Raw genomic sequence first — 24,794 nt, 5'->3', positions numbered from 1 at the left:
GGGGGAGCAATAGAGAGAGAGTGAGGAGAGAGGGAAAGAGGGAGGAGAGATAAGCTCATACCACTAACACAGAGCCAAACAGAGTAGACAGGCTTAAAACATACAGAGACCGAGAGCGAGAGCCAGAGGAAGAGAGAGAGAGAGAGAGAAAAGGGAGTAGAAAGAAAGAATCCAGTCACCTGAAGTGTAAAAAGGAAAGAGTTACAGGGGCAAAGAGGGGAAGGCAGCTATTCAAACTCTGTGAGTGAAGCAGAGTCAGAGTCCAGGGGTCTGGAGAAGTGGAGAAGTTGGAATCCACACTCTGGCTTGCGGAGGAATCTCGATCAGGGAAGGCAAACCTGCCGACCGCGGGAAGACACAGGCATGGATCCACTTTCATCATCCGAAGTTGGGGAAGAGACAAAGGAGAGGAAAAAGATCCATTTCTCAGTCCCGACCACCGTGCCCACTCAGCTAGACCCACGGCAAGTGGAGATGGTGAGGATGCCCCAAAATGTGTGTGTGTGTGTGTGGCTGCTCTGTGTCTGTTTGTGTGTGTATGTCTGCATGTGCGTCTGTGTGTCTGTCTTGTGTCTGTGTGTGTATTGATGTTTTCTTATGTGTGTGTGTGTGTGTGTGTTTGCGTGCGTGCGTGCTTGTGTGTGTTTGTATTTCTGTGTGCTGCGCAGGATAGTCTTGATGTACTTGAAGTACTTGATGTATTTCTGCAAATGTACATTACAGATGTGTTTTATGAGTTGATCAATCTTGCATTGACTCTGTGTTTGGTGGGCATTATTTCGAGCGAACAAACAAATCCATATATATGGAGAGGTGATCTAACTAAGGTCAATACTAGTGCTACATTTCAGCTCAGTGCCAATAAATTCCACCAATACAGGGAAACAAAATCACTGCCAGAAATAGTTCATGATTGTATAGAATTACAGTTTCTCCCCATTTTCCCTCTGTCACAAACTCTATCTTTCTTTCGGTCAATCTTTCTTTCTAATTCCTCGATTTAAGAGTGAGCCTTACTGTCCTATTTATCAGTCACTCAATCAGCCAATCAGGCACTCTGCTTCAAAAGACTGAAGAGACACCCTTATCCATCTGGTGTAGTTTATGCTGGGATGGTGAAACCAGGCCAGTCCCTCTGCTGCAAGCAATGAGGGCAAAAGACAGGATGAGAGATGCAGGAAGGATGAGGGAGAACAGAGGGATGAGGGCAGGGGTGGACTGATGTTTCTCCTGCGGCTTATGACATCAGGATGGAGTAGTGGTGTAGGAACAGGGTGCAGCCATCAGATTCTGGGTTGGCGGTTCAAGCCCCAGTGTAGCTAAGAGCTGCACAGCTGCTGGGCCCTTGAGCAAGGCCCTTAACAACCACATTTCTTCCTCTGAACATGGTGGCTGCCCACTGCTCTTAAGTAACTAGGATGGGTTAAATGTAGAAGAGAAATGACCCCACGGGGTTCCATAAAATATATCTTATTCTTCTCCACACAATGCTTCAACCCCTTAGAGACCTCTCAGCATGTGTGGTGTGTTATGCTGTTCTTTCTAACAAAAGGGAGATAGCAGGGTAGCAGGATCACTATCTGAGGACGGAAGGTTCCAGAAAGCAGGTGGAATACTATTATTGGAACCATAGCCATGGAGAAGAAACATGATCACTACAGTGACGTTTGGTAAAACACTTCCACAGGCTCCTGCGGTAATTTCTGCCATAACTTATTGATATAAGGGAGAAATGATACATTACGAAAAAATGTAAGGACTGGACTTGTAACAACTTGCCACTTCTACCCAGCGGTTTTCAGATTTTTCTTGCATTAGCATGACATCTCCCCCAGCATTCTTAATCCCGGTTCATTGGCCCAGTGGTCATTCCCAGCAGTTTGTTTATTAGGCGCTCTCCCGCTAGTCCGCTGTGACGGCATGAAATGCAAGAGCTGCATTAGCACATGAATGGAGCTCTGTCACGTCCGCGAGCCAGTGGCATCAGAGGGGGGTCTCTTGTGAAGAAGCGGGCAGCGAGGTAACCAAACAGCGTAACAGTGGTGTGTTGTATCCCATTGAGGTTTGGCGGGAGAGAGCGGTCACATGAGTTTTAATTGGAGGGCAGGCGCTGCCTTGGGCTGGTCAACGGGGGACTGCGGTGTGTGCGGACTGACTTCCCGAAAGAGGGAAAGGCAAACCTGATGTTGATGTACGTCATTATTAGTTAACGTCATTACCATTCACATTGGGGGGGCAGAGGCACTGTGAGGGGGGGGCTGAGCCGGAAAGAAACTTCTAAGAAATGGGAAAAGAGAGTTAGCACAGTTTGGGGAGGAGAGAGATAGGGACCCTGCTGAAAAAATCAGCTCAAGATATCTTTCGAAACAGCTGATTTATCGGTTCAGACCAGCTCCCAGTTGGACATGGTTTAGCTGATTGACCAGTTCAGACCAGCACCCATCTTCACATGGTCTGAACAGCTGAAGTTATGTTTTGCAGCTCAAACAAACAATCAGGATTAGCTGGTTGACCAGCTCATACCCAGCTAGACCAGCTTTATGACCAGCTTGGCCATGGTGGTTGACCAGCTCATACCCAGCTAAACTAGTTTATGACCAGCTTGGCCATGATGGTTGACCAGCTCATACCCAGCCAAACTAGTTTATGACCAGCATGACCAGCTCAATTTTCAAGCTAGCCAAACTGGCATAGCTGGATTTTACAGTAGGGGCTGAGAAAGAGGAGTGAAGTTGACAGGGATGTTAAAAAGGGGAGCGTGTGTGGAGATCTGAGCAATGCTATTCATTGGCCTGAGGGGGAATGTGCCCTCTGTGATGGGCAAGCAGGGAAAGATCCTGAATACGCTACACCGCAGATGTGATCTGGATGGCAGCGGTCGCAGAGGACAAAGTCCACTGTTAGACTCGCTGCCTGTCACCTTCAGATTAGCACTGCAGCCCCAGTGACGTCACGTGGACCAGAGACATCGATCCTGAACCCGCTGAGCACATCGAGTCATCCACACTGAACCCTCCGGCTTTCCACATTAAGCGAGTAATATTACGGACAGGAGGAGGAATTAAGGCTGCTTAAATTGTACTTGCAGCAACAGCACTGCCCCAGATAGCAACGCACCATTCTTAAAATAGACAGGTAGCTTTTAATGCTCCGACAATATGAGAGCATTGTGTGCGATGTCAGACCATTAAAAGTTTCCTTACTTGTATTTATTTTTTCTGAACTGATACTACTAATGAAGCACTGTCCCTGTCTTTGCTACAATACTAACAGTGCATTGCATCTTCAGCAAGCAAACTGCCAGGAAGAGACAGCTTTCGGAGTGATTTGCATCGATGTGAGTAGTGTAAATATGGACTGTATTTGAGCTGGAACAGGGAGCTGTATTCATTGGAATACGTGTTCCTTCCACCACTGCAGCTGTTGCCAGGGGTAAGAGTCGTGTAGAGGCCGCCCACACGAAACACCCACTGATCACCATCTTTAATCCACTCAGCTCACACAAACAATGGGCGCCTGAGGGCAACCCTATAAAATCACTTATCATTACTGCAGACTTCCTGTTCCCGTTCAGCCACGTTGCTTCCTGTACTCAGCCGGATCTCTCACAAAGCTATACAAATCCACTGCATCGAAATTAAACGCTACCCAGTCGGTCTGACTGGGCGTAATAGAGTCGGAATAACACACTTGTTCGTTTTTGCACTAACCAGACCTCAACTAGCTTCCTCTTGCCTGTAGCTGGTGCTGATATACCATATTAGCAAAACAACACATCCATTATTTGTTAGTCTAAGCTAAGCTAAGAAAGTGGAGCATAATTGTCTGCATGGAGCACATTTCTGTGTGAAGCCCTGCAGTCCTTCAGAGTCTGGTGGGAGGCGACCTTTGGCGCACTCCGTGTTTGTGGGGAAACATGGCAAGTCCAAGGGACTGTAAACACACACCCCCATCGGCTGAAAAAAATCTCAGGAAGGATGCTAGGCATGTTGCGAAAGTAACATATCACTCTTGACGGAAAGGCAAGTCTACACACTTAAGGGTTTCACTGAGCTCTGCAGTAATGAGCGTTCTACCCACCTCAGGGCTGTGCTCAATATGGAATTCATGTCGAGGAAACAAGTTGTTCTGACTCTGCCACTTTACCTTGGAGACCCTGTCCCATTCACACTCGACGAATCCCAGAACGCCTTCTCCATCGTCTCTCAGCCAATTCTAGGCCTGCTGGCACACTTGCCCTCATTTCACATCCTGCCTATATAAGCTGTGCTTTAATGGAGGTATACAGCACTGTGCAAAGGTCCACCCTAGATAATTTTATATACATTTTTTTGTTTTCTGCAATTAGTAGAAAAGAGGAAAATTGAGATTTCCAAACATTCATTTTCCAAAATATGAATATTGATTTGATTTTGTTTGGTTTTTAACTGTTCACTGCGCTTTATCTTAATATTTTTGATATTTCATTATTTTTGAAAGCATCCTTACTTTGTGGAATTTGTTTTTACATGCACCTAAGACTTTTGACAGTACTGAACTTTATTCCCTATTTGTAGCAACAAGGATTCTATCTTTAGAAACAACTGCACATCTGTTCCTAACAATATAAACTTCAATGATATCATTGTATTAACCGAGACAGCAAACGACTCTGGGTCGGATATTACCAGATTCTGGCCAGAAGTCAGTCGGTACCAGCACAGATCCGAGTCCCTTGCTATCCAGGAATTTACTGCACATACCCATTACCATCCCTGGGTCGGTATCCTCTGAAGGAGGTAAACCTGTCAGAGATGAGTGGCCCAGTTGTTCTTTGGCTGTCCCACTCCTATCAGTACTGTACTCGGAAGACACAACAGCTTCAGACAGGAGGTTGTATCTGCATAGCTCCATTTCATAACCCAACCCTACTGGCTAATTTGCTGGACTGGGCTCTTAACCCCACTTTGCTCCAGTTGGGATTGCCCCTGCTTAGTTAAATCACCTGTAAGTTGCTTGATATGTAGTTATTTATTCACTTTTTAATTGGTTTCTTTGAGCTGTCCTGTTCTGCTTCTGTGAGGTCCTGTTCATGGATACTGGAGCCACTCAGTTCCTCTTAGCTCCCAGCTGTTTCACCTGACAGCTCTCCTCAGTAGAGTGTACAATGGTATAAGGCAGAAAGCAGATAGAGCTGGGTCGTGTATCACGGAGCAGTATTAATGAGTTAGATGGATAACTGAGTTAAGAACAGCTCTTTTTACTTTAGTCCATGTTTCCGATTTGGGAGGGTGGATAACTGGATATTTTAATGTTTTACAATGTACCGTAGCACAGGTGCATATGTGTATGTTCCTGCTTACATCTATGCATAGAAATTATGGATATCTGCAGGTTTACAGCACGCAGTGTGTAAACCTGTCCCAATGGACAGTAGGCTGCTACTAATTAGACAGCTAGTTGTGCTTGCCATCCGTCCAGTTCCAGTGGAGCGGAGGGTGACACTCATTCGCTGTTTCACACAAACTCTGTTTAATTCCTCCAGGACCACAGGCAGTGAATGAATGTACTGTATGTGCCATGAAACAGTGCCAATCCAGGCAAGACCGTGTGGCTACCCAGGCACAACCCCTCCTGAAACTATGCCTTTGATCTCTTGGGCAGGGTGAGAGATTTGCACTTCACTTAAAAATCCCCCTTAAATCTGCCAGCTGTCCTGGACAAGCTCCAATCTGCTTCTCGACCTGTTTAGTCCAATGCTGTGACTGGCTGTTTCATGACTGCCTCGGAACTTCAAGTGAAAAGTAGCGAACTGGTAGAAATTGACAGGCTTCACAGTCTTTTTCATCAAGGGCTTGAGAAGCCTCGATTTAAAAAAAGTGCCACAGTTTGAGGCAGCTCCTGCTGTCTGTCAACACTGAAATTTAATCTGTGTTTCCGGGAGATTAGATTAGCGGACAGTCTCCCATCCTGGTGTTGACGGCATTGGGTCTTCTTTAGCCTGCTAAAGAGGGGCGGCTATCACTCATGGACAATTATTATATAAAAACATGCAACTTCCCTGCTGAAAAAAAACAGTTCAGGCTAGGTTTTGAAACAGCTGGGTTTTGAAGCAGCTCGACTTGGTTTAGCTACCAGCTCAGACAGCCTACCAGCACTAGCTGGTTGACCAGCGAATACTCAGCTGTACAAGCTTCATGACCCAGTTAGAACACCTTATGAGCAGCTTGACCAGCTCAAACTGGGGAAAATGGTACAGTTGGATGTTACAGCAGGCTTCAGATGGAGCAGTGATCTGGAAAATCCTGCTATGTCACCCGGGGGGCAGTACAGCGGTGGAGGGTTCACTGAACTTATACCTGCACCCATTTGGGTGAAAGGTTGCTGTTAGGCCACTTCTCCAAGTTAATGCAACTCATATCATGTTGTATTTCAGTCCAGGGGGTTTAACTGGACCCAATGATCAAAATTAAAATTGAAAGCTGTCTAATTATTCAATTTAATTCAGCATGGTCCAAATTAATGTAACAGCAGCTTAGTCAGTAGAAGACCTGGGTAAAATATGTAATTGATTTGGATTCAAATACTTTTCTGCTCTCGATTGATCTTGCCTGGTGAAATGGTGTCAACCAAGAGGACCAGAAGGTGGGGTACGCATTTTTTTTTTTAGATTATTTCATGTGCAAATACACTTTACAAGCCCAGTAAAGCACAGAAAATTACGCATTTGACCCAGATCTGTTACATTTTGAAATGAAAAATAAAGTGTATTCCGTGTTTAAATAGGTAAATGTACAGTTTACCTGGCAGTATCAACAGATATGCTCAGCTGTGAAATCCCCTTGTCCTTGCTGCCAAGAGCTACACCATGACTACACCTACAGTGTGAGAGACCATTTTTATAGGAAGCGGTCAGAGTGCATCCTAAAGCTCACTTGTATATGAAGGTCATTCATTCGCCTCTTTGTTCTGCAATAGGTTGTGATGTAAGAGGAGGCGACATCAGATTATTATGGTTATTAGGTTATTATTATCCACTCATTCCACCCATTTGCATGTTATTCATTCCATCACTATAATATGCTAGTTTAACATCTTATTTGTTGATGTTTATCACTGAATTCATCTTTACTGAGGTGTCAAGGCAGTCACTCTTTCCAGACGTTTTAATCCGTTATCTGATCATTACCTCTTTTCTCCACTCAAATCTGTTCTCTTTGATCATTGTTTCCTTATTACAATGGGGGCTGCCAAGCTGAATACACTCATTTGCATTTGAATTTTAGCGTAAAAGCGAGAAGGTGAAAGATATCATAGCTAAATATAAAACTTGTTATGCAGTGACCTGTCATTTATTTTATCTCAGTGGTGTGTAGGCGATGCTTATGGTTGCCATGCCAGTGGTGCAGGATGTGAATTTTAATTTCCATTTGAGTGATGGACAGACTCCAGTGTGGTTCGTGCAGGTAAAAGAGATTCACATTCACTCTGAATAGAGGCGGCATTGTTCTGATCATTATTAGGGGCATGCAGGTGCAGAGAAGTATAATACCTAACTGTGTACTAACATAAGATATGTTATGGTTTTCAGATATCTGATTGCACAGGCGTATCATACCTGACACTTTGCTGGCCATATGATACTTCACTGCGGTCTGGTATATGAATATAACTGACCTGTGCACTGGCTGACAATATGATATGCAACTGACTATGGCGTACAAGATGTCTGCGGCTACTGCCTGTACAATGAATGTCCTGATTGTGTAGATGTCCGACTGTGAATATATAGTTTTATTATACCTGACCAGCACTAAAATGGGACCCTGCGTCTTATGTTTCTCAGAAAGGTTGTTATGTGTCCTGAAGAAGCACATAGCAAAAAGTATATATGCAATTTGTTGATTCATGTAGTATTGTGCAATAAAGGTGAGAAATAAACATGGGATTTTGCTGTGTTTATGGTTGTGAGCTGTCAGATAAACCGGGGATTGACTGAAGAAAGACAGGTAGAGCAAAAGAAAGAAGAGTGATAAAGAAGGAAGAACAGTGTGCGAGTGTGTACATATACATTTGTGTGCTCATGCATGTATGTGTGTGCCTGTGTGTGTGAGAGACAGAGAGAAGAGAGAGAGAGAGAAAATGAAAGCACGGTATGCAGATTGAAAGAGGAATTGGAGACGCCGCGTTGACCTGCTTCTAAGCAAGTGCGACAGAGAGTGAGAGGAATTTCATTTATGTCTTTTTGACGGCACACTGAAGAATGACAGGTATGCGTGCTCGCAAGAGTGCGTGGGTTGACATCGATCTGTATCCTCGAATGAACCAAAAAAGCGTATGCTAAGGTCTTGATTAAACTGTAACAGCAGTATTGACATTAGCAGCACTATTTCCAAACAAGAGCCGTGCCACGTAATATCAGCCGAGCTTGGAAAGTTCTGGAATATTGCAGAGGAGGTGTATCTCACGAACATTGTAATATCTGCGCTCTCATTGTCTTTAATGTAGGAGGAAGCTCTCTCCTCAAGTGTCCCCTGGGCCCACAGATCTAGTTTAAGCTGTCCTGGTGCTTCTTTTAATAGGCCAGGGAGGAGGGAGGGGGGGTGGGGGTGCGAGGCAGCGGATCGGCAGGGGCCCTCCCCAGAGTGGAGGCCCACATCAGTCTGCACTCGTTCTGCTTGCGCTTGCGCTTGTTCACTCCAGATGCGGTTTGTCAATGAGTCCCTTGTCAAGCTCCACCGCTGCCCGTGTGCCCTCTACGTTATCAATTCTAACACACTGCTTTCTAAGTTAAACCTCTACAAGGAATGATGCAATATATATATATATATATATATATATACTAATGGTTGATTTATATTCATGCCAATAAAGCCATTTGAATTTGAGAGAGAGAGAGAGAGAGAGAGAGAGAGAGAGAGAAAGAGAGAGAAAGAGAGAACCGTAAAACAAGAGGTTTGTCAGGCAGCAGGACCAAGTGCAGACTCAGGGATGGATACAAAATGGCAGGCTTTAATAACAACTGGTAGATTAGGCAGTCAACGGTCGAAACCCAGGCAACAGATATGAGGAGCAGGTGCGGAGTCAAATAAACAGGCAGAGTCCAATAATGGGTAGGCAGTCCAATGCAGGCAAATGAAATACAGAAAGTCAGGCAGGGGTCGTAAACAGGAAATCCAAACAAACAGCAGAAACCACACACGTAAAACGGGAACAGGGAAGTGGAGGCTAGAATCAAGCACAGGAATATAACTGTTACAAGAACAGTCGAACTAGCAACGGAACGACAAAACAGACTGGCTTAAACACAATCACACATGAAACAGAACAGAAAACGAGGAACAGGTGAGAGGCATGAATGAATGACATGAAGCAAGTCCAAATAGGGAGTGAAGGGTGGAGATACGTAATAAGGAGAGAAAACAAGGACCGGAGTGAGAAAACAGAGAACATAGAAAAAGGAAAAACAATAAATTAATAGAAGGTCACAGATATGACAGAATTCCCCCCCCCCCCCCCCCCCATGCACCGGACAGTGACCAAAAAGTGGCACCAACTGGGAGGAGGAGCAGGGAAAACACAGAGCACAGGGGCACAAGAACAATCAGGGCAGCTGGAATGATGAGGGAAACTGGGGTAACACAAGAGAGGATTGGAGTACTTGGGAGGCGCCAGAGGGACTGGGATGGCTCGAAGGTGCCTGAGGGACAGAGGTGGCTCGAAGGTGCCAGAGGGATAGAGGTGGCTCGAAGGTGCCAGAGGGATAGAGGTGGCTCAGAAGGGCTGGAGAGACAGGGGTGGCTCAGAAGGGCTGGAGAGACAGGGGTGGCTCAGATGGGCTGGAGAGACTGGGGTGGCTAGGAGGTGCAGCAGAGCCAGGACTGGTTCAGAGGCACTGAGGAGTCGGAGGCGCTAGAGGCTTGGGAGTGGAGACGCTGCAGAGCTTCAGGCGACCGTGGTGCTTCAGGGGGCTTCAACCAACCGTGGGAGTTCAGGCGACTGCATGGCCTCAGGTGACTGGAGCTTCAAGCACCCCAGGGGTTTCAGGCGACTACGGAAGATCAGGCAAACACAGAGACTTTGCTGGAGCAGGGGCCTGGGACAGAGCCTGGGATAGCACCAGAATAGGAGCCTGGAATGGATCCAGAGACAGAGCCCTGGGAGGAGGCTGGAGACGGAGTCCCGGACGGGGCTAGAGGAGAGGAAAGAGACAGAACCTAAGGATGATGCCGAAGCAGGAGCCTGGGATGGATCCGGAGACAGACCCTGGACAGGGCCCGGGGAGGCATCCGGGACAGAGCCCGGGACGGATCTGGAGACAGCGGCTGGGACCGGGCCAGAGACGGGGTCTGGAGCTAGGGCCTGGGGCGAAACTGTAGAATGGAACTGGAGTGGCATTGGAGATTGGACCTGAGGCGGCCCGGGGAACAGAGTCCAAGGAGGTGCTGGAGAAGGAGCTTGGGGCGGAGCTGGAATGGTATTGGAAGTAGAACCCGGACTGGTGCCGGGCACTAGGTCGAGACCAGAATCCGGTCTGGGGTGAAGCAGGAAAACTGGGCCTGGGATGGAGCATAACCCTGGACCTGGCGCAGTACTGGGAGCCGGGTCTGGGGTGAAGCAGCTGACTTGACCTGGGACAGAACTGGAAGCTGGGCCTAGTGCGGTGCTGAAAGTTGGGTCTGGGGCGAAGCCAGAGATGTGATCTGGGGCTGTTCACTGGCGGGGGGGGGTAGAGACTGGTCTGATGGGATGCGGACCATGTCGAGACGGTCTCTCGGTCCGCCGGTCTTGCAACCCCAATAAAGCCCGTCAAGAGTCTGAGGGAGTTCTGCTAATGGAACTGACATTAATACATTCCACGAGTCCAACTTGAAACATGTCACAGAGGGTGTTGTTGCTGCAGACAATGGATTTAGACAAAGTGCGAAATCTGTGAGAAAAGTCTGACACAGAACTGTTCTCTTGGCACAGGTTGAGGAGCCGATGAGTGTTCAAAAGCTGACTGAACGAATACTCTCCTCATAACGGCAGTGAACTCAGGAGCCCTAGAGTCTGCTGGTTCCAATATTTGGCTTGTTTGTTCTGTAGGGTAGCAGGACAGAAGGACCAAGCGCAAACTCAGGGATGGATAGAAAACAGCAGGCTTTAATAATAACAGGTAGATTAGGCAGTCAACGGTTGAAATCCAGACAACAGAGGATCAGATGCGTAGTCGAATAAACAGGCTGAGGCCAATAAGGGGTAGGCATTACAATGCAGGCAACAGTACAGAGACGTGATCCAGGAATCCAAATGCAGTCAGACAGGGGTCGTAAACAGAAAAATCCAAACAAACAGAGCAAAAACCATACAGGTAAAACGGGAACCAGAGGCTAGAACCGGTGACAGCAATATAACAGGTATGAAAGCACAGAAACCAGCAATGGAAAGACCAAACAGGCGGTCTTAAATTAAATGACAAATGGACCAAAACAACCAACAGACAGGTGTGGGAGCTGGGGAACAGAGGTGAGGGCCATGAATGAATGACGGGAAGGAAGTCCAAATAAGGAGTCAAGGGTGGGGACACATAATAAGGAGGGAAAACAAGGACCCCCCCCCCATGACCGAATTCCAATATGAATTGGCATTAACTTCTCGGTAGTTAGTTAGTTTCTAACAGCATTAGTTCATGCCCAATTCATGTAACCCTATAAAAAGAGTCTTACTGAAAATGTTATAGCTATAGCTATGAAAAATAATGTATCTGTACTTTCGTTTGTTACATTTCAGATGGTTGTTTGTTAGGTTAGCATTACACTTTGTCATTATAAATGGGCCTCTGTGCCTTCTTGGTGATATTGCATTTTTGTATTCCTCAGAGTTACACTAATGTTCTCCACTACTGTGCAACGCTCTGGATGAGCATCTACCAAGTGATTATAATGTAATGCAATGCTGTGTAAAAATAACACAGACCTTCAAGACATATATTTCCTTTTCATCATAAACATCCAATTTCATCTGTATTGTCTTCATTCAAATTTGCATTATTTCACATTATAGTAGTGTCAGTTTTGTTTTTATTGTTTGAACTGGCAATAAAGTGAATTGAATAGAACTGAAACAAAAGGGTAAATTAAAGGGGTTAAGGAAGAAAGAGGGGAAAGAAAGAAGAAGAAGAAGAAGAAGAAGAAGAAGAAGAAGAAGAAGAAGAAGAAGAAGAAGAAGAAGAAGAAAAGAAGAGCCAGGTACATTTCACACGGTAAATCAACGACTTTGTTATGCTTTAAGGGTCACTCTAACTCTGTCTCCATGCCAGTGAAGAGAGCACAAAGGCTCCCTTCCAGCAAGAATGCTTCTCATTCCAGATGAATGAACGGCGCATTAGCGGCATCACAGTATCTGAGCCCGGCTGGAACTTTGTGTCCATTAATCATTCATCTAAAGTACGACAGATTGCGCAACTTGCAGGTACAAGCACTGGGGGGGGGGAAGTCAGTTCTTGGGGGACGTTCGGGAGGATGGGCTTTTTTAAGCAGTTACACTCTCCTTAGGCCGTCCTTGACATTACTGAAATGCGGCGGGTCTCAGTCCCCTATGCCAGCCTGTGCTTCGGGAGTCCTGGGGGAAGCAGGTTGCGGAGATCACGACGATTCAATTAGCGCCCCTCCTCTCTAACGAGCCTGGAGGCCCGTTAGGACGCCGCCGGGGAGAGGCGGAAGCAGAGAACCGTGGTGGCTGGCTGTCTTTCCGTCTTCAATCTGCCCAGTTATGACTGGTATCAAGAGGAACCCGTTGGCCTTTTCATTCAGACAAACCACGTCATACACCCACCAGACCTGGGTCAAATACGTAATTGTTTTGGATTAAAATACTTTTCTACACTTTGCCGGGCTTTTCTGGTGTAATGGAACGTATGAAATACTGTCATAAAGTGGCAAGCCCCACCTTCTGGTCCTCTTGTATGTCTCAATTGCACCTATTAACATGGGGGTGTCATTAGCTCAGGCAGTAGGAGTGGTCATCTAGTAGCTGTAAGGGTACCTACTCCCTGGGTATGTAGAATTGTCCCTGAGCAAAACACTTAACGCCCAATAGCTCCTGATGAGCTGGTTGGTGCCGTTGGCGAATGGGTGAATGAGAGGCATTAATTGTAAAGTCAATTTGCTATTTAATAGCTCATCTGTAAGCATTAGTTTTCAGCAGATACAAGTTGATAATTAGGATTTGTCTCAACAAGTCGAAACAAGTGCTGAAATTCATGCGCACCACCTAAATTGCTATTGACCCATGGTGATACAGAAAGAGTGGTAAATTTAGTTTTTAAAGAGGATTTATTTAGGAGTGCTGAAAGTATGCCCATGCAAACAAAAGCAACAGAGATTAGATAATGAAACACCACATGATTACCTACAGATATGTCAGGAGACGGGAAACAGAAAAAAAACACAAAACATAATCTGACTATCTGTGCTCTGGTGTTCCCACAAATTAGAAATTCACCGCTGGATTTATGTAACTCGTATAGCAGTGAGTTGGACCGGAAAACTACAGGCAGTGTTATGTCACCTGTTTTCTCTCTGCCACCATCACGCCGACAGCAGTCATATAGGAGAGCTGCACGTAGTCTGACCTGGGTCAAATATGTTTCCGATTGAAATACTTTTCTACTCTTTATTGAGTGTGTCCAGTGTATTTGGAACCTAAATTGTGCAAAAGGTGCAAAGCCCACCCTCTGGTCCTTTTGGTTGGCTCAATTGCGCCAGGCAAGGTACAGGTACAGGACACCTGCCACTGATGCGGAAGAGTGTCGGCTCAACATCAAAACTGTCAAATTTGCATAGTTTTTTCATCGCAGACACTTTGTTGCTGAAGCATAAATCATCCTTCAGACAGAGACCTGCTGATGTCACTCAGGCCGGGAGAGACGTCAGCAGGGCGCACCGTGACGAGATCACAGCGGGGGGCACGTCCTGCCCGGGGGGGGGGGGGGGGGGGGGAAGCCAGAGAGACAGCGGGGTGAAGGCGGAGACTAGGAAAGGGAGGTGTAGAAAAAGGAGAAATAACAGGATAAAAGCGAGGTCGGGGGGAAGGGGGGGGGGAGAGGGGACAGAAGGGATTTCAGCAGAAAGCGAGAGAAGAGGGCAGCAGTGGTGCGATTACAATTCGTTTAGCGCTACAGCGTTTAATTGGCGTGCTAAAACACCGCGATTTTCGTTGGCACGTTACATTCTGTTCTGTCGCTGAGGGGGATTACTGTGCCAACATCATTCTCACTGCCAGCCCAAGAAGGCCTGCCTCAATTAGAACAGCAAATGACAGCATTGGATGCCAGCAGTCTCAGAGACAGGTCTTTGTCCCACGGTTTGTGATGCGCACATCAGGTGTCATGCACGTGTCTGGCGTGAGTCTGGGACCACAGGCGGCTGCTGGGGCCTGAAGAAGCACAGCGATCAACATCTCGTCTTTTATAATGCCAAACCCTGGGCACATCAGGAGGAGGCCTGAGCTTGCAGACCGCTGCTTTGCCGGATCGTTGTTACCCTGAGAGGGTACATTACATTACGTTAATGGCATTTGGCAGACGCTCTTATCCAGAGCGACTTACAGTTGATTAGACTAAGCACAAGACAATGCAGGGTTAAGGGCCTTGCTCAAGGGCCCAACGGCTGTGCAGATCTTATTGTGGCTACACCGGGAATCAAACCACCGACCTTGCGGGTCCCAGTGATGTACCTTAACCACTACGCTACAGGCCGCCCCTAGGGTAGGGTGCCTTGCTGAAAAAAAACAACTCAAGCTAGGTTATGAGACGAGCTCCCAACTCAACATGGTTTAGCTGGTTGATCAGTTCACACCCGCTCCTAGCTGGACCAGGCCATCTGATGATGCATCTTAATTTTGGCAGTTAACATGGCAACTTCGAAGTAAGCGGTTAACAGATGGGCTGTGAGTCTCTGGTACCGGGACTGGGAGCACTAGCCTTGCAGCTCGGTGAAAACAGCAGTAACACTTTCTGCCTGGGAGAGAGTGGGCAGTGATGGAAGTGCAAAGTCATATGAACCTCACACTAAGGCCAATAGGTGGAGCTGCCAATCACAGGTTCTTTTTTGATCCACCATTTGCTCTCCAGGGCAGTGACTAGGCCACATTTTGTGATGTATTAGGACTTCCAGTGAGAGATATGACAGTATACCTATTTTCAAGTGGTGTTGGATTTATGGTCTATACAAGTTTCCCACCGGAAAAGCCCACATGGACACCTTATCATGTTGCAAGATTAAGTTGGAGAAATTGTGATTGTAGTTGCAGCAGGAATTGAGTTGTGATATACTTGCTCTTGCCAACATCTTCGAAAAAGAAAACCTCTGTTGTGTCTGACCATAAAGCATATGAATGTGAAGGAGTCGGATTGCCGAGTTGTGATGTATTGCTAACTCAAAGAAAACTAACCACCCAACAGCACGTGAAAGTAGGGTGTGTCCCGACACCCTGCTGTCCAAACTAATGCATTATGGACTGGTGAGGATCAGGAAGTGACCCACATACAGTATCTCCTGAGACTAGATTACAACTATCTCTGCTCTCTCAGCAGGGGACCATCATTTTTTGTACATTTGGTTCCAAACAATATATACACATGCAGTACATCTATTCTCGCATCTCCACTGTGTGCACAAATTTCTATAAATATACAATCATGGTCGAGTCATGCATCATTTTGAAAGACCCTGCAGATTTCCCGGAAACAAATGTCAGTTTAATATTGCCGTGTGCAGTGTGCCATAAATGTACAAGCTATAATACAGATGTGCAGAGAGCTGGGTGAATCATTATGTTATTGCATTGTTCCAGTGTAGAGTCCAGCACAGGTTGACCCGCCCCCACTTTATTAATACAAAGACCAAACCATTACCCATCCCTATGAAGGAAACCATGTCTGCAACCCCACCAATCGGCATTTAAGTGAACCTGACCTCCCCCTGATACCCATCAATAGTCCCGTCTCCATAGTTTACAAAATCATTTACCAAGTAGAGCTTGACAAATGACAGTGGGGTCTGTTTGATTGGACAATCCAACTTGGGCCAAAAAGTGGGGAAATCATTTTAAAAACACCACACACTAAGTAATATTTCATGCTTACTGACATTGATACTGGCTTCCTGACACTGGATCCATTGCTGCCGTGTTTGTTTCTCTAGATCCGTCGCCGGAGGCCCACTCCTGCCACGCTCTTCAGAGTTTCAGACAATCCATCCCCTGAGGAGGAAACTGCTACTCACCAGGTCAGACAGCGCCCCCACAGGCCAGGAGGAGTAAATACAGCTTAATGCTTAACTGTTTCCAAAAAACAGTATCATATGTGATAAACTGAACAGACTCTATGGCAGGCATGTCAAACTCCAGTCCTTGAAAGGAAATTACAAATACCAGCAGACACGGCGGCCCTCCAGGACTGGAGTTTGACACCCCTGCTCTATGGTATTGTGTTATCAAATGTAACTCAAAGTGAATTATGTTGATATTATGCTTTTGCATTTTTGACCATGGAACGCAAGGTGTTTATTTTCATTGTCATCTCTTTCTTGTGGTTTTAGTGGGTTGTGGGGGAGAATGGAATCCTCAAGCCGAAGCGTGTCAACCCGAGTGCGTACCAGCCTCCATCGCTGAAAGGTAGGCGTGTTCACGAGAGCTGCAGAGGGCTCTATGTGTGAGTCACTGACAGGTTATGAAAGAGAAATTATGTAACAATGTAGATGTATGGCTCAGATTAGAGCTGGCAACATTTGAAGCCCCAAAAATACGATTTGTGAGACTGCGAAAATTAATATTGGTGGCGTTGTGGTTGGACAAATTAATCATTGTGGTTATGTTGTTGTAGGGTTTATGTATGAACATGATTGAACATAGGGCTAAAAGTATGGATGTGCATAGCATATGAAAGCATCTTGTAACACCAAAGCCCTAGGTTTGATTCCCAGGTCCCAGCTCCTATTGTATTCTTGGGTTAAACAGAATTTCTTCAGTTAAAAATATTAAGCTGGAAATAGTGTGTAAAAGTTTTAACTGTGTTTGTGGGTTGCTATGGATACGACCATCTGCTGCGAAATATAGAAATCTTAAAATAATGATTTAGCGTCACAAGAAGATGGCACAGAAATGTATATTGGTGTGTTTCATAGCACTGTCATTGTTTGTTATAGAAATGTTCCAGCTTTGTCACATTGTGATCCACAATGCTTTCAGAATTTCTCTCTCTCTCTCTCTCTCTCTCTCTCTCTCTCTCTCTCTCTCTCTCTCTCTCTCTCTCTCTCTCTCTCTCTCTCTCTCTCTCTCTTATTTGACATTTTATGTAATTTCAAGTTCAGTTCAAGTAAATTCCGTAAAATGTATTTCCATTTATTTGTGCTCATAGAGACTATATCACAAAAAACTATGACAAATTACGCAAGACCAAGCCTGAATCCCCAAAAATCCAGCAGTCCATGTTCAGGCATTGGTAGCACCAGTCTGGACTGCTCATCGGTGCTGTCACAAGTAACTCTTCTCCCTTTTACCAAAAGAGGGAGCTATCTCCCCAATGCAGCCAGAATGCCCTTAATAAATTAGGACCAGCCACCATGATGATGGGCTGCTGTGTTGCCAAGACACCAGTTACAAGGCTGTGGTTCTTGTTTTTTTTTATATTCATTGATTAGCTTGTTTCAGAAGCTATTATTTAATTATGGGAAAGTGTTTTGTTATTGCTTTGGAGATTGAGTAATTCTCTAGCCAACATTAACTTAGGAGGTAAGAGCAGTCAGAGGGTTGCCTGTTCGATTCCCCACCCTGGATGTGTCGAAGTGTCCCTGAGCAAGACATATAATACTCCAATTGCTCCTGATGAGCTAGTCAGTGCCTTGCATGGCAGCCAGTTGCTGTTGGTGTGTGAGTGAATTGGTGAAATAGAGCATTAATTCTAAAATGCTTTGGATAAAAGCACTATTTAAGTGCAGTCCATTTAACATTTAGGCCATTTTTATTCAGGGTGGAGGGAAACCCAGTGCAGACAAGCGCTCTTTGAATGGGCACAGATAAGGAATGGGTTTGGGTTTTTTTTTATTTTGTTTTTTAAAGCCACCATGTGAGAACTTTGGAAGGTGTCCAATTTGTGAGAACAGTGTTCCCTTTGGCAATGATGCACCCTATTCTTGCACCAAGATGTGGACGACAGTGTCATTCATGCCCAGACCTAGAGCCTGCTCATAGTTCACAGTATAAGAATTTGCAGCTGTCTGGCTCTGGTTTCTGAAGTTAACAGGAAATGTGTGAAATCTCACCTAATTTTGTTCAGGAGCACAGTTCTAAAACAGACTTTTGATTTGAAAGCAGTCTGTAGGCTTGGTGATGCGTTGCTGTCTTTATGTAGAAATAAACAGAAGGAATCGCTAGAGCAGTAGCCCCCAGTTGGTCATTGATCTGATCCAACTGAAAATGTGATGTCAGTTCCTTTCTTGTGCGTTCTGCTAATATGCACATTTACTTTGATGTAACCATATCATTCAAACTCTTGCAGTTGTGTACACTGCTCTAAACCCATGTCCATGGCATTCAAATGGAGGTCCCTTCTCAATCAAAGCTAATTTCTGCATGCTGTCCATGCTAGACTATGGTTGGTGCTCTCATTTGCCACAGAACTCAATGATTAAATTAACCCGGTTCTATTCATATGCTTGGTCCAGCTCTATATGTGAAGACAGCTTCACTGTTAAGGCAGTGTGTCTGTTTGTGGCTGTCTAGATTATCTCTACAAACACACTTTTGTGCATGTTGATTCAACAAGCATAACCAAAGGCGTCTCTGTTCTTCATTCATTCCTGCTTGTGTGACCTGGACAACCCTGTCCCCCTTGGTCTACTCCTCAAGGCTGTATTTGTTAAATTTGTGTCAAGTTTATTTATGGACTGTAATATTTTTATGGCCAGTTTCGTAGACACAGATTAAGTTTAATCCTGGACTAAAATGAGTTTTGTATGGAGATTATCCATATGAAACTCAATTTTGTCCAAGACTAAGCATAATCTATGTATGTGAAACCAATCCTTAGTGAACTAGATTTAAGTCATATTGTCCTGTTATGTGAGTATCTGTACAGTACAATACTACATGGCTATTCTTCTCAAACAGAAATGTGCTGCATTAGGCTGCTATGCCAGCTTGGCCAGCTGGAAAATTGAGCTGGTCATGAGCTGGTCTAGCTGGGTATGAGCTGGTCAACCAGCACGGCCAAGCTGGTCATGAAGCTGGTCTAGCTGGGTATGAGCTGGTGAACCAGCAATACTGATAGCTTATCTGAGCTGGAAGCTACCAGCTGTTTCAAAACATAGCTTGAGCTTTTTAAACCATGTCAAGCTGGGAGCTGGTCTTTGCCAGCCTGTTGCATCTCATTGTCCCCATTTCATTTTTAGCACTATGTTTCTAGCATCTGATAGATTCACAGAGCAGGAGTATCATTCAGTCAGAGTATCAGCACGGCCTGTTTGGGTGCGTGCGCATGCGCATACATTTGTGTACGTGACGGGATTAGGGGTGTGACAGCTGTGCAGTGTGAGTGTGAGGCTCAGCTACTCTGGATCATCCAGGATTACAGCACAGTGCACACAGCTGGATACATGCACACACGCACGGGCACACACCCTACACACACTCACACCCACACACCACACACACGCACACACACACGCACGCACACATGCACAGGCATACACCCTACACACACACACACACATACATACACACACACACACACACACACCCCACATACACATACACACAAACACGCACAGGCTTACACCACACACACACACACACACACACACATATATACACGCACACACACCCACATATACCCATACTCATAACCACCCCACACATACAGTCAGGAAATTTGCTTATCAATCAAATTCACAGACATAAATATACACATCTCTGTCTCACACACAGGTAGTCAGATCATCTCCTCACATGTGCAGAAGAACAGACAGGGAGGCTCTATAAACAAATAGTTCAGAAAGCAAGTTCAGAAAACGGTGCCGTTCTAATGGGGCTGTACCTCCTGGTCTGTCTGTCTGTTTGTCTGTATGTCTGCCTGTCAATCATTCCTTTAAAATGACTTTCCTTCTGTCTGATTGCACAAGTCAAGTAACGCACGGTGATTGTCATGGTGCCGGAGCTCGAAAATAGTAAATATTTTTTTTTAAACCCTATCCCTTTATCCCTCTGTGTCTGTGTGTCCGCCTGTCCGTCCGTGTGGCTGTGTCCGTGGGTCTGTGTGCGGGTCCAGCCGTGCAGCGGATGGCTCAGGCTCACATGCAGCCTCTGGGCGCCTGCCCCACCCTGGAGGACCGCCCCGAGGGGGTGGAGAGCGAGGACTGCCCGTCCTCTGGAGAGGACAGTGAGGAGAGCGAGGAGAGTGAGGAGAGCGAGGAGAGCTCCTCCTCCAGTGCTGGTGAGAGGGGGCCTCTGGGCTCTGACTCACTGACTCTGAGGCTCTGACTCACTGACTCTGCAGCTCTGACTCACTCACTCTGAGGCTCTGACTCACACACTCTGAGGCTCTGACTCACACACTCTGAGGCTCTGACTCACTGACTCTGAGCTCTGACTCACTCGCTCTGCGGCTCTGACTCACTCGCTCTGTGGCTCTGACTCACTGACTCTGCGGCTCTGACTCACTGACTCTGGGCTCTGACTCACTCACTCTGAGGCTCTGACTCACTGACTCTGAGGCTCTGACTCACTCACTCTGAGGCTCTGACTCACTGACTCTGCAGCTCTGACTCACTCACTCTGAGGCTCTGACTCACTGACTCTGAGGCTCTGACTCACTGACTCTGCGTCTCTGACTCACTGACTCTGAGGCTCTGACACAGTGACTCCACAGCTCTGGCTCACTGACACCAACGGTGACTCGCTCACTAACTCACTCTAACACATACCAATTTATGGAAACAAATACTAACTCCGACTCTATGCCACCAGCACTGACTCCTTAACACTGGCACAGCAATATTGATATTGACTTACTGATAGTACTGCTGAGGCATTAAATAACTGGCACCAATACTGATGTTGACTTGCATGCATCGTTACTGATTATGTCACTGCTACTGACCGTATCTAGGTGAGATACATAATTGTTTTGAATTCAAATATTTTTCTGTGCCCGATTGATCTCGCCTGGTGTAACTGAGCCAAGGAGGACCAGATAGAGGGGCTTGCACTTTCTGAGAGTAGTCCATAGATTGCAATACACCAGACATTGAATCTGAAACAATGACGTATTTTAACCAGGTCTGGACTCTATGCCACTGGCACCGACTCCTTCACACCAATATTGATATTGACTCACTGACAATAATGCCTAAACACAAGATTTTTGTGTTCAAACATTGTTACAAAACCATTGCAAATCCCTTCCTATCATTGGAAAAGGCTCACTGACATGTTGACTCACCCTCTGCCTGTGTTTATAATCCTTGAATTTGGGTTTAAAAATATTCAGATGCATCGACACTCTGTACAAGAACATTGTACAGCCGAACAATAATTCAAGCTCATTGGTTGAAAATTGGTTCTTATTGCCACAGCCAATGGCGTTTCAATGTCAGCGCGCTCACAGAGAGGGGTTATACATTATTGTGGCTTAAGGAAGTTGCTTGAATTACATTACATTACATTACATTATTAAGGACATTCCATTATTATGGATGTTGCTTGAATTCCTCTCTTGACCGTTAGGAGTCCGAAATTACCTATTGTACCTATTAAATCACTGGCACTAATATTGACATTGACTTGCATGCAACGTTCGTGAGCATGTCACTAGTGATTAATAGCCTCATTGATACTGCCATTGAACCGCTGAGACGATCCCATCTGCATGAGAATCTCAGGGCCTTACTGACTCAAGCGCTGACTCAGTCAATGCGGCAGTGTCGTTCACTCCTCTGATGTCATTTCCCGCTTCCCTAGATTCTCAGGCGGAGATGGGCACTGTGGACAGCCATACGGAGCGTCTGCCGAGGTCGGAGGCCGCCAGCCTGGGCCGGCCAGCTTTCCAGCGGAATCAGAGGGACGCGGAGAGGGACGAAGATGACGAAGACGAGGAGGAGGATGACGATGACGACGATGACGACGAAGGAGAGGGGCGGAGCAGATGGGAGTGACTGACAGGGGGAGGGCGATAGGAGCAGGAGAGGGGAACATGTGTCTTATATAGAAGAGGAGAAAAGTAATTAAGACAGCATGGTAAGCTCACAGAGGGAACAGAACATTTGTGTGTGAGCTGTGCGTGTGTGCGTGAGAGAGAGAGAGAGAGAGAGAGAGAAAGAGAGAGAGAGACAGAGAGAGAGAGAGAATGAATATCAGTGTGTGTTAAGCATAGCTATATGAGCAGGTGTGGAAGGTTCCAGTCAGTAATAGAAAACTGCAGATAGAACTGTTCCCCTTCTGTCAGTTTGTAGCTTATGAGTTTGAAGAATGTGCTCCTGAGGTCAGGTGGAGGGGTCAGACTTACTTTTCTCTGAAACACTATTATTTTCTCTCATTCTACAGTATAATTGAATGCCTCTGCATTGATTCAGACAAGTGACCCTTTGTAACAGGTAGTCCATTAGCAGATGGGATACTAGCAATTAACATTTTTAACACACTACATATTATATATAAAAGTAATAATTATATTCACACAAACAAGCCCACACATGCAGAAACATTTCTCTACACGCAGACACACACCCAAGCCTACACACACACACACACACACACACACACACACACACACACACGCTATGTACAGACATTAGTTGTTTTGCCTCTGTGTTTCAGATGTGAACTTTAATTACATCACACCCAAAACCCTAAGGCCATATTAAAGATTCATTTCCAAATGACCCCCTTCTTCATCTCATTTTACTAAAGGTTCAGTTATTTCAAATATAGGTTGTGTATGATAAATAAAATGAACTATATTTGTTATTTGTTATATAAAACTATATTTACTATGTATTGTTATTTCAAAATTCACTTATGGAATTTTGATATGGAATTTAAGGCTGACAGTTGCTCCACTAAACCATTCTTATCTATTACTTCCAGTGATTAGTGGACAGTCCATTGACTGGTCTATAACTATGTGTCAGCTGCAATGACTGAATGACCTGGTTTCTGTAAATGCCCCAGATTACTTGTTATATGCTCTAGATTGTGTCATTGAGTGGTTGCTACCCAGAACTGCGCAGGATACCTCAAGTGGATTAGATAAGAGCCAGAATGAGAGACTTTTCACATCGCAATGCTGACCCAGACTTTGATGTACTCACACTACATATGTGCCCTGCATAGTGTGTGTCTGCATGTGTGTGTATGTGTATGCATGCCTGTGTATCTTTGTGTGTGTGTATGCGTGCCTGTGTATGTGTGTGTATATATGTGTGTGTGTGTCTGTGCGTGTGTGTGCGTGTTTGTGTGCATGTGTGTGTGTGCATTTGTCTGTGTGTGTATGTGTGTGTGAGCACGCGTGCATGTGTATGTATGTGTGTTTGTGTATGTGTGCGTTTGTGTGCCTGTGTATGTGTACGTGTGTGTGTGTGCATGTGTGTGTGTGCGTGTGTGTGCGCGCGTGCGTGTGTTGGTGTATGTGTGTGTTTGTGTGTGTGTGTGTGTGTGTGGTTCCTGACAGCCAGATCACAGGGACAGGTTGGTGGAGGCATCTGGAACAGCCATGGGAGGGGGGGGGGGGCTGTTCCTTCTCCTCCCCCCGGTGTCTCTAATGAGTTCCTTGCACTCATTACTCTTGCTTTAATTAGATAGGCTCCTCTCGTCTCTGACCGAGAAGGAGTTGGTCCTAGTTTACCTTTACCAAATGCTGGTCACAGCAAAGGGACGAAACAATTGGAGGCGTCGTAAGCCATCATAGCTTTAGCTTCCTTCATTCCTCTCTGAACTGTTCAACAAAATAAAGAGCCAAACCAGAGCTTTGTACATCCTGAGAATAACTACAAGCATGCTTTTTGCCTCTCCAATCTTCCAATCATCTCTTTTACAAGATCCTGATAAGATAAAAAACACAACTAAGTCAGTAATCCATTAGAGTCAAATACTTGGGGTGAGAGAGAGAGAGAGAGAGAGAGAGAGAGAGAGAGAGAGAGAGAGAGAGAGAGAGAGAGAGAGAGAGAGAGCCCTGTTGATGGAAAACGGTACATGCTATGCAGAGGTAGGTGATGAGCCCTGGAAATGGAGGGGTGAGAATATTTCCCTATGGCTTTTAATTAATAATAAATTAATATTAAAACAAGTCCTAAGGTTCTTACTGTTATTGGTTATATATCTAGCTTTGCTTCAGAGAAACGTGTTCAGGTCAGAGATTGTACATTTTAAGACGGTCCATTTTGTACCATTATCAGGATACCACACCAGACCTAAGGTCAGTAACTGAATGTTATAATATAGCAATTTTTCGTGTCAAAATTGCAGTTTGCTGTAATCATGCTCAATATGCTGTAGTGATTACTGTCATTGATTACAGTTGTATTGACATGTAATAAACCTGAACCTTGAAACTCCTACTGAGCTATGGAATTTACTGTTATGTGTAACACCCAGCAGTAGATAAACATCATTTTTAGTCAATTACACACTTTGGTATTAATGAAACTGGCTTAAAGTCAATATCCAACTGATACCAATATAGATTACTTGTTGTAGTGTATATTGTATACCATTAGCACTAGAATAAAACAGTATGAATCACAAGTCAAATTGAAATGACATGTTGAACGCCCTGGTGT

At 45.4% G+C, this 24,794-nt stretch overlaps 1 protein-coding gene across 1 annotated transcript; it reads left to right on the top strand.

Moving 5' to 3' along the window:
• LOC133122136 (protein phosphatase 1 regulatory subunit 1B-like) lies at positions 1 to 24,572 on the top strand. Its single transcript, XM_061231880.1, has 5 exons — positions 1 to 477; positions 16,167 to 16,250; positions 16,563 to 16,638; positions 20,288 to 20,452; positions 21,979 to 24,572. The coding sequence occupies exons 1-5, from the start codon at positions 364 to 366 to the stop codon at positions 22,170 to 22,172; spliced, it is 633 nt and encodes a 210-aa protein (XP_061087864.1). The 5' UTR covers positions 1 to 363; the 3' UTR covers positions 22,173 to 24,572.
• The last annotated feature ends 222 nt before the right edge of the window (positions 24,573 to 24,794 follow it).

Source organism: Conger conger, chromosome 2, assembly GCF_963514075.1.
Source record: "Conger conger chromosome 2, fConCon1.1, whole genome shotgun sequence".
In the NCBI taxonomy this organism is placed as follows: Eukaryota; Metazoa; Chordata; class Actinopteri; order Anguilliformes; family Congridae; genus Conger; species Conger conger.
Note: the sequence above shows the minus strand (reverse complement) of the source record. Positions and strands in the feature narration are given on the sequence as shown.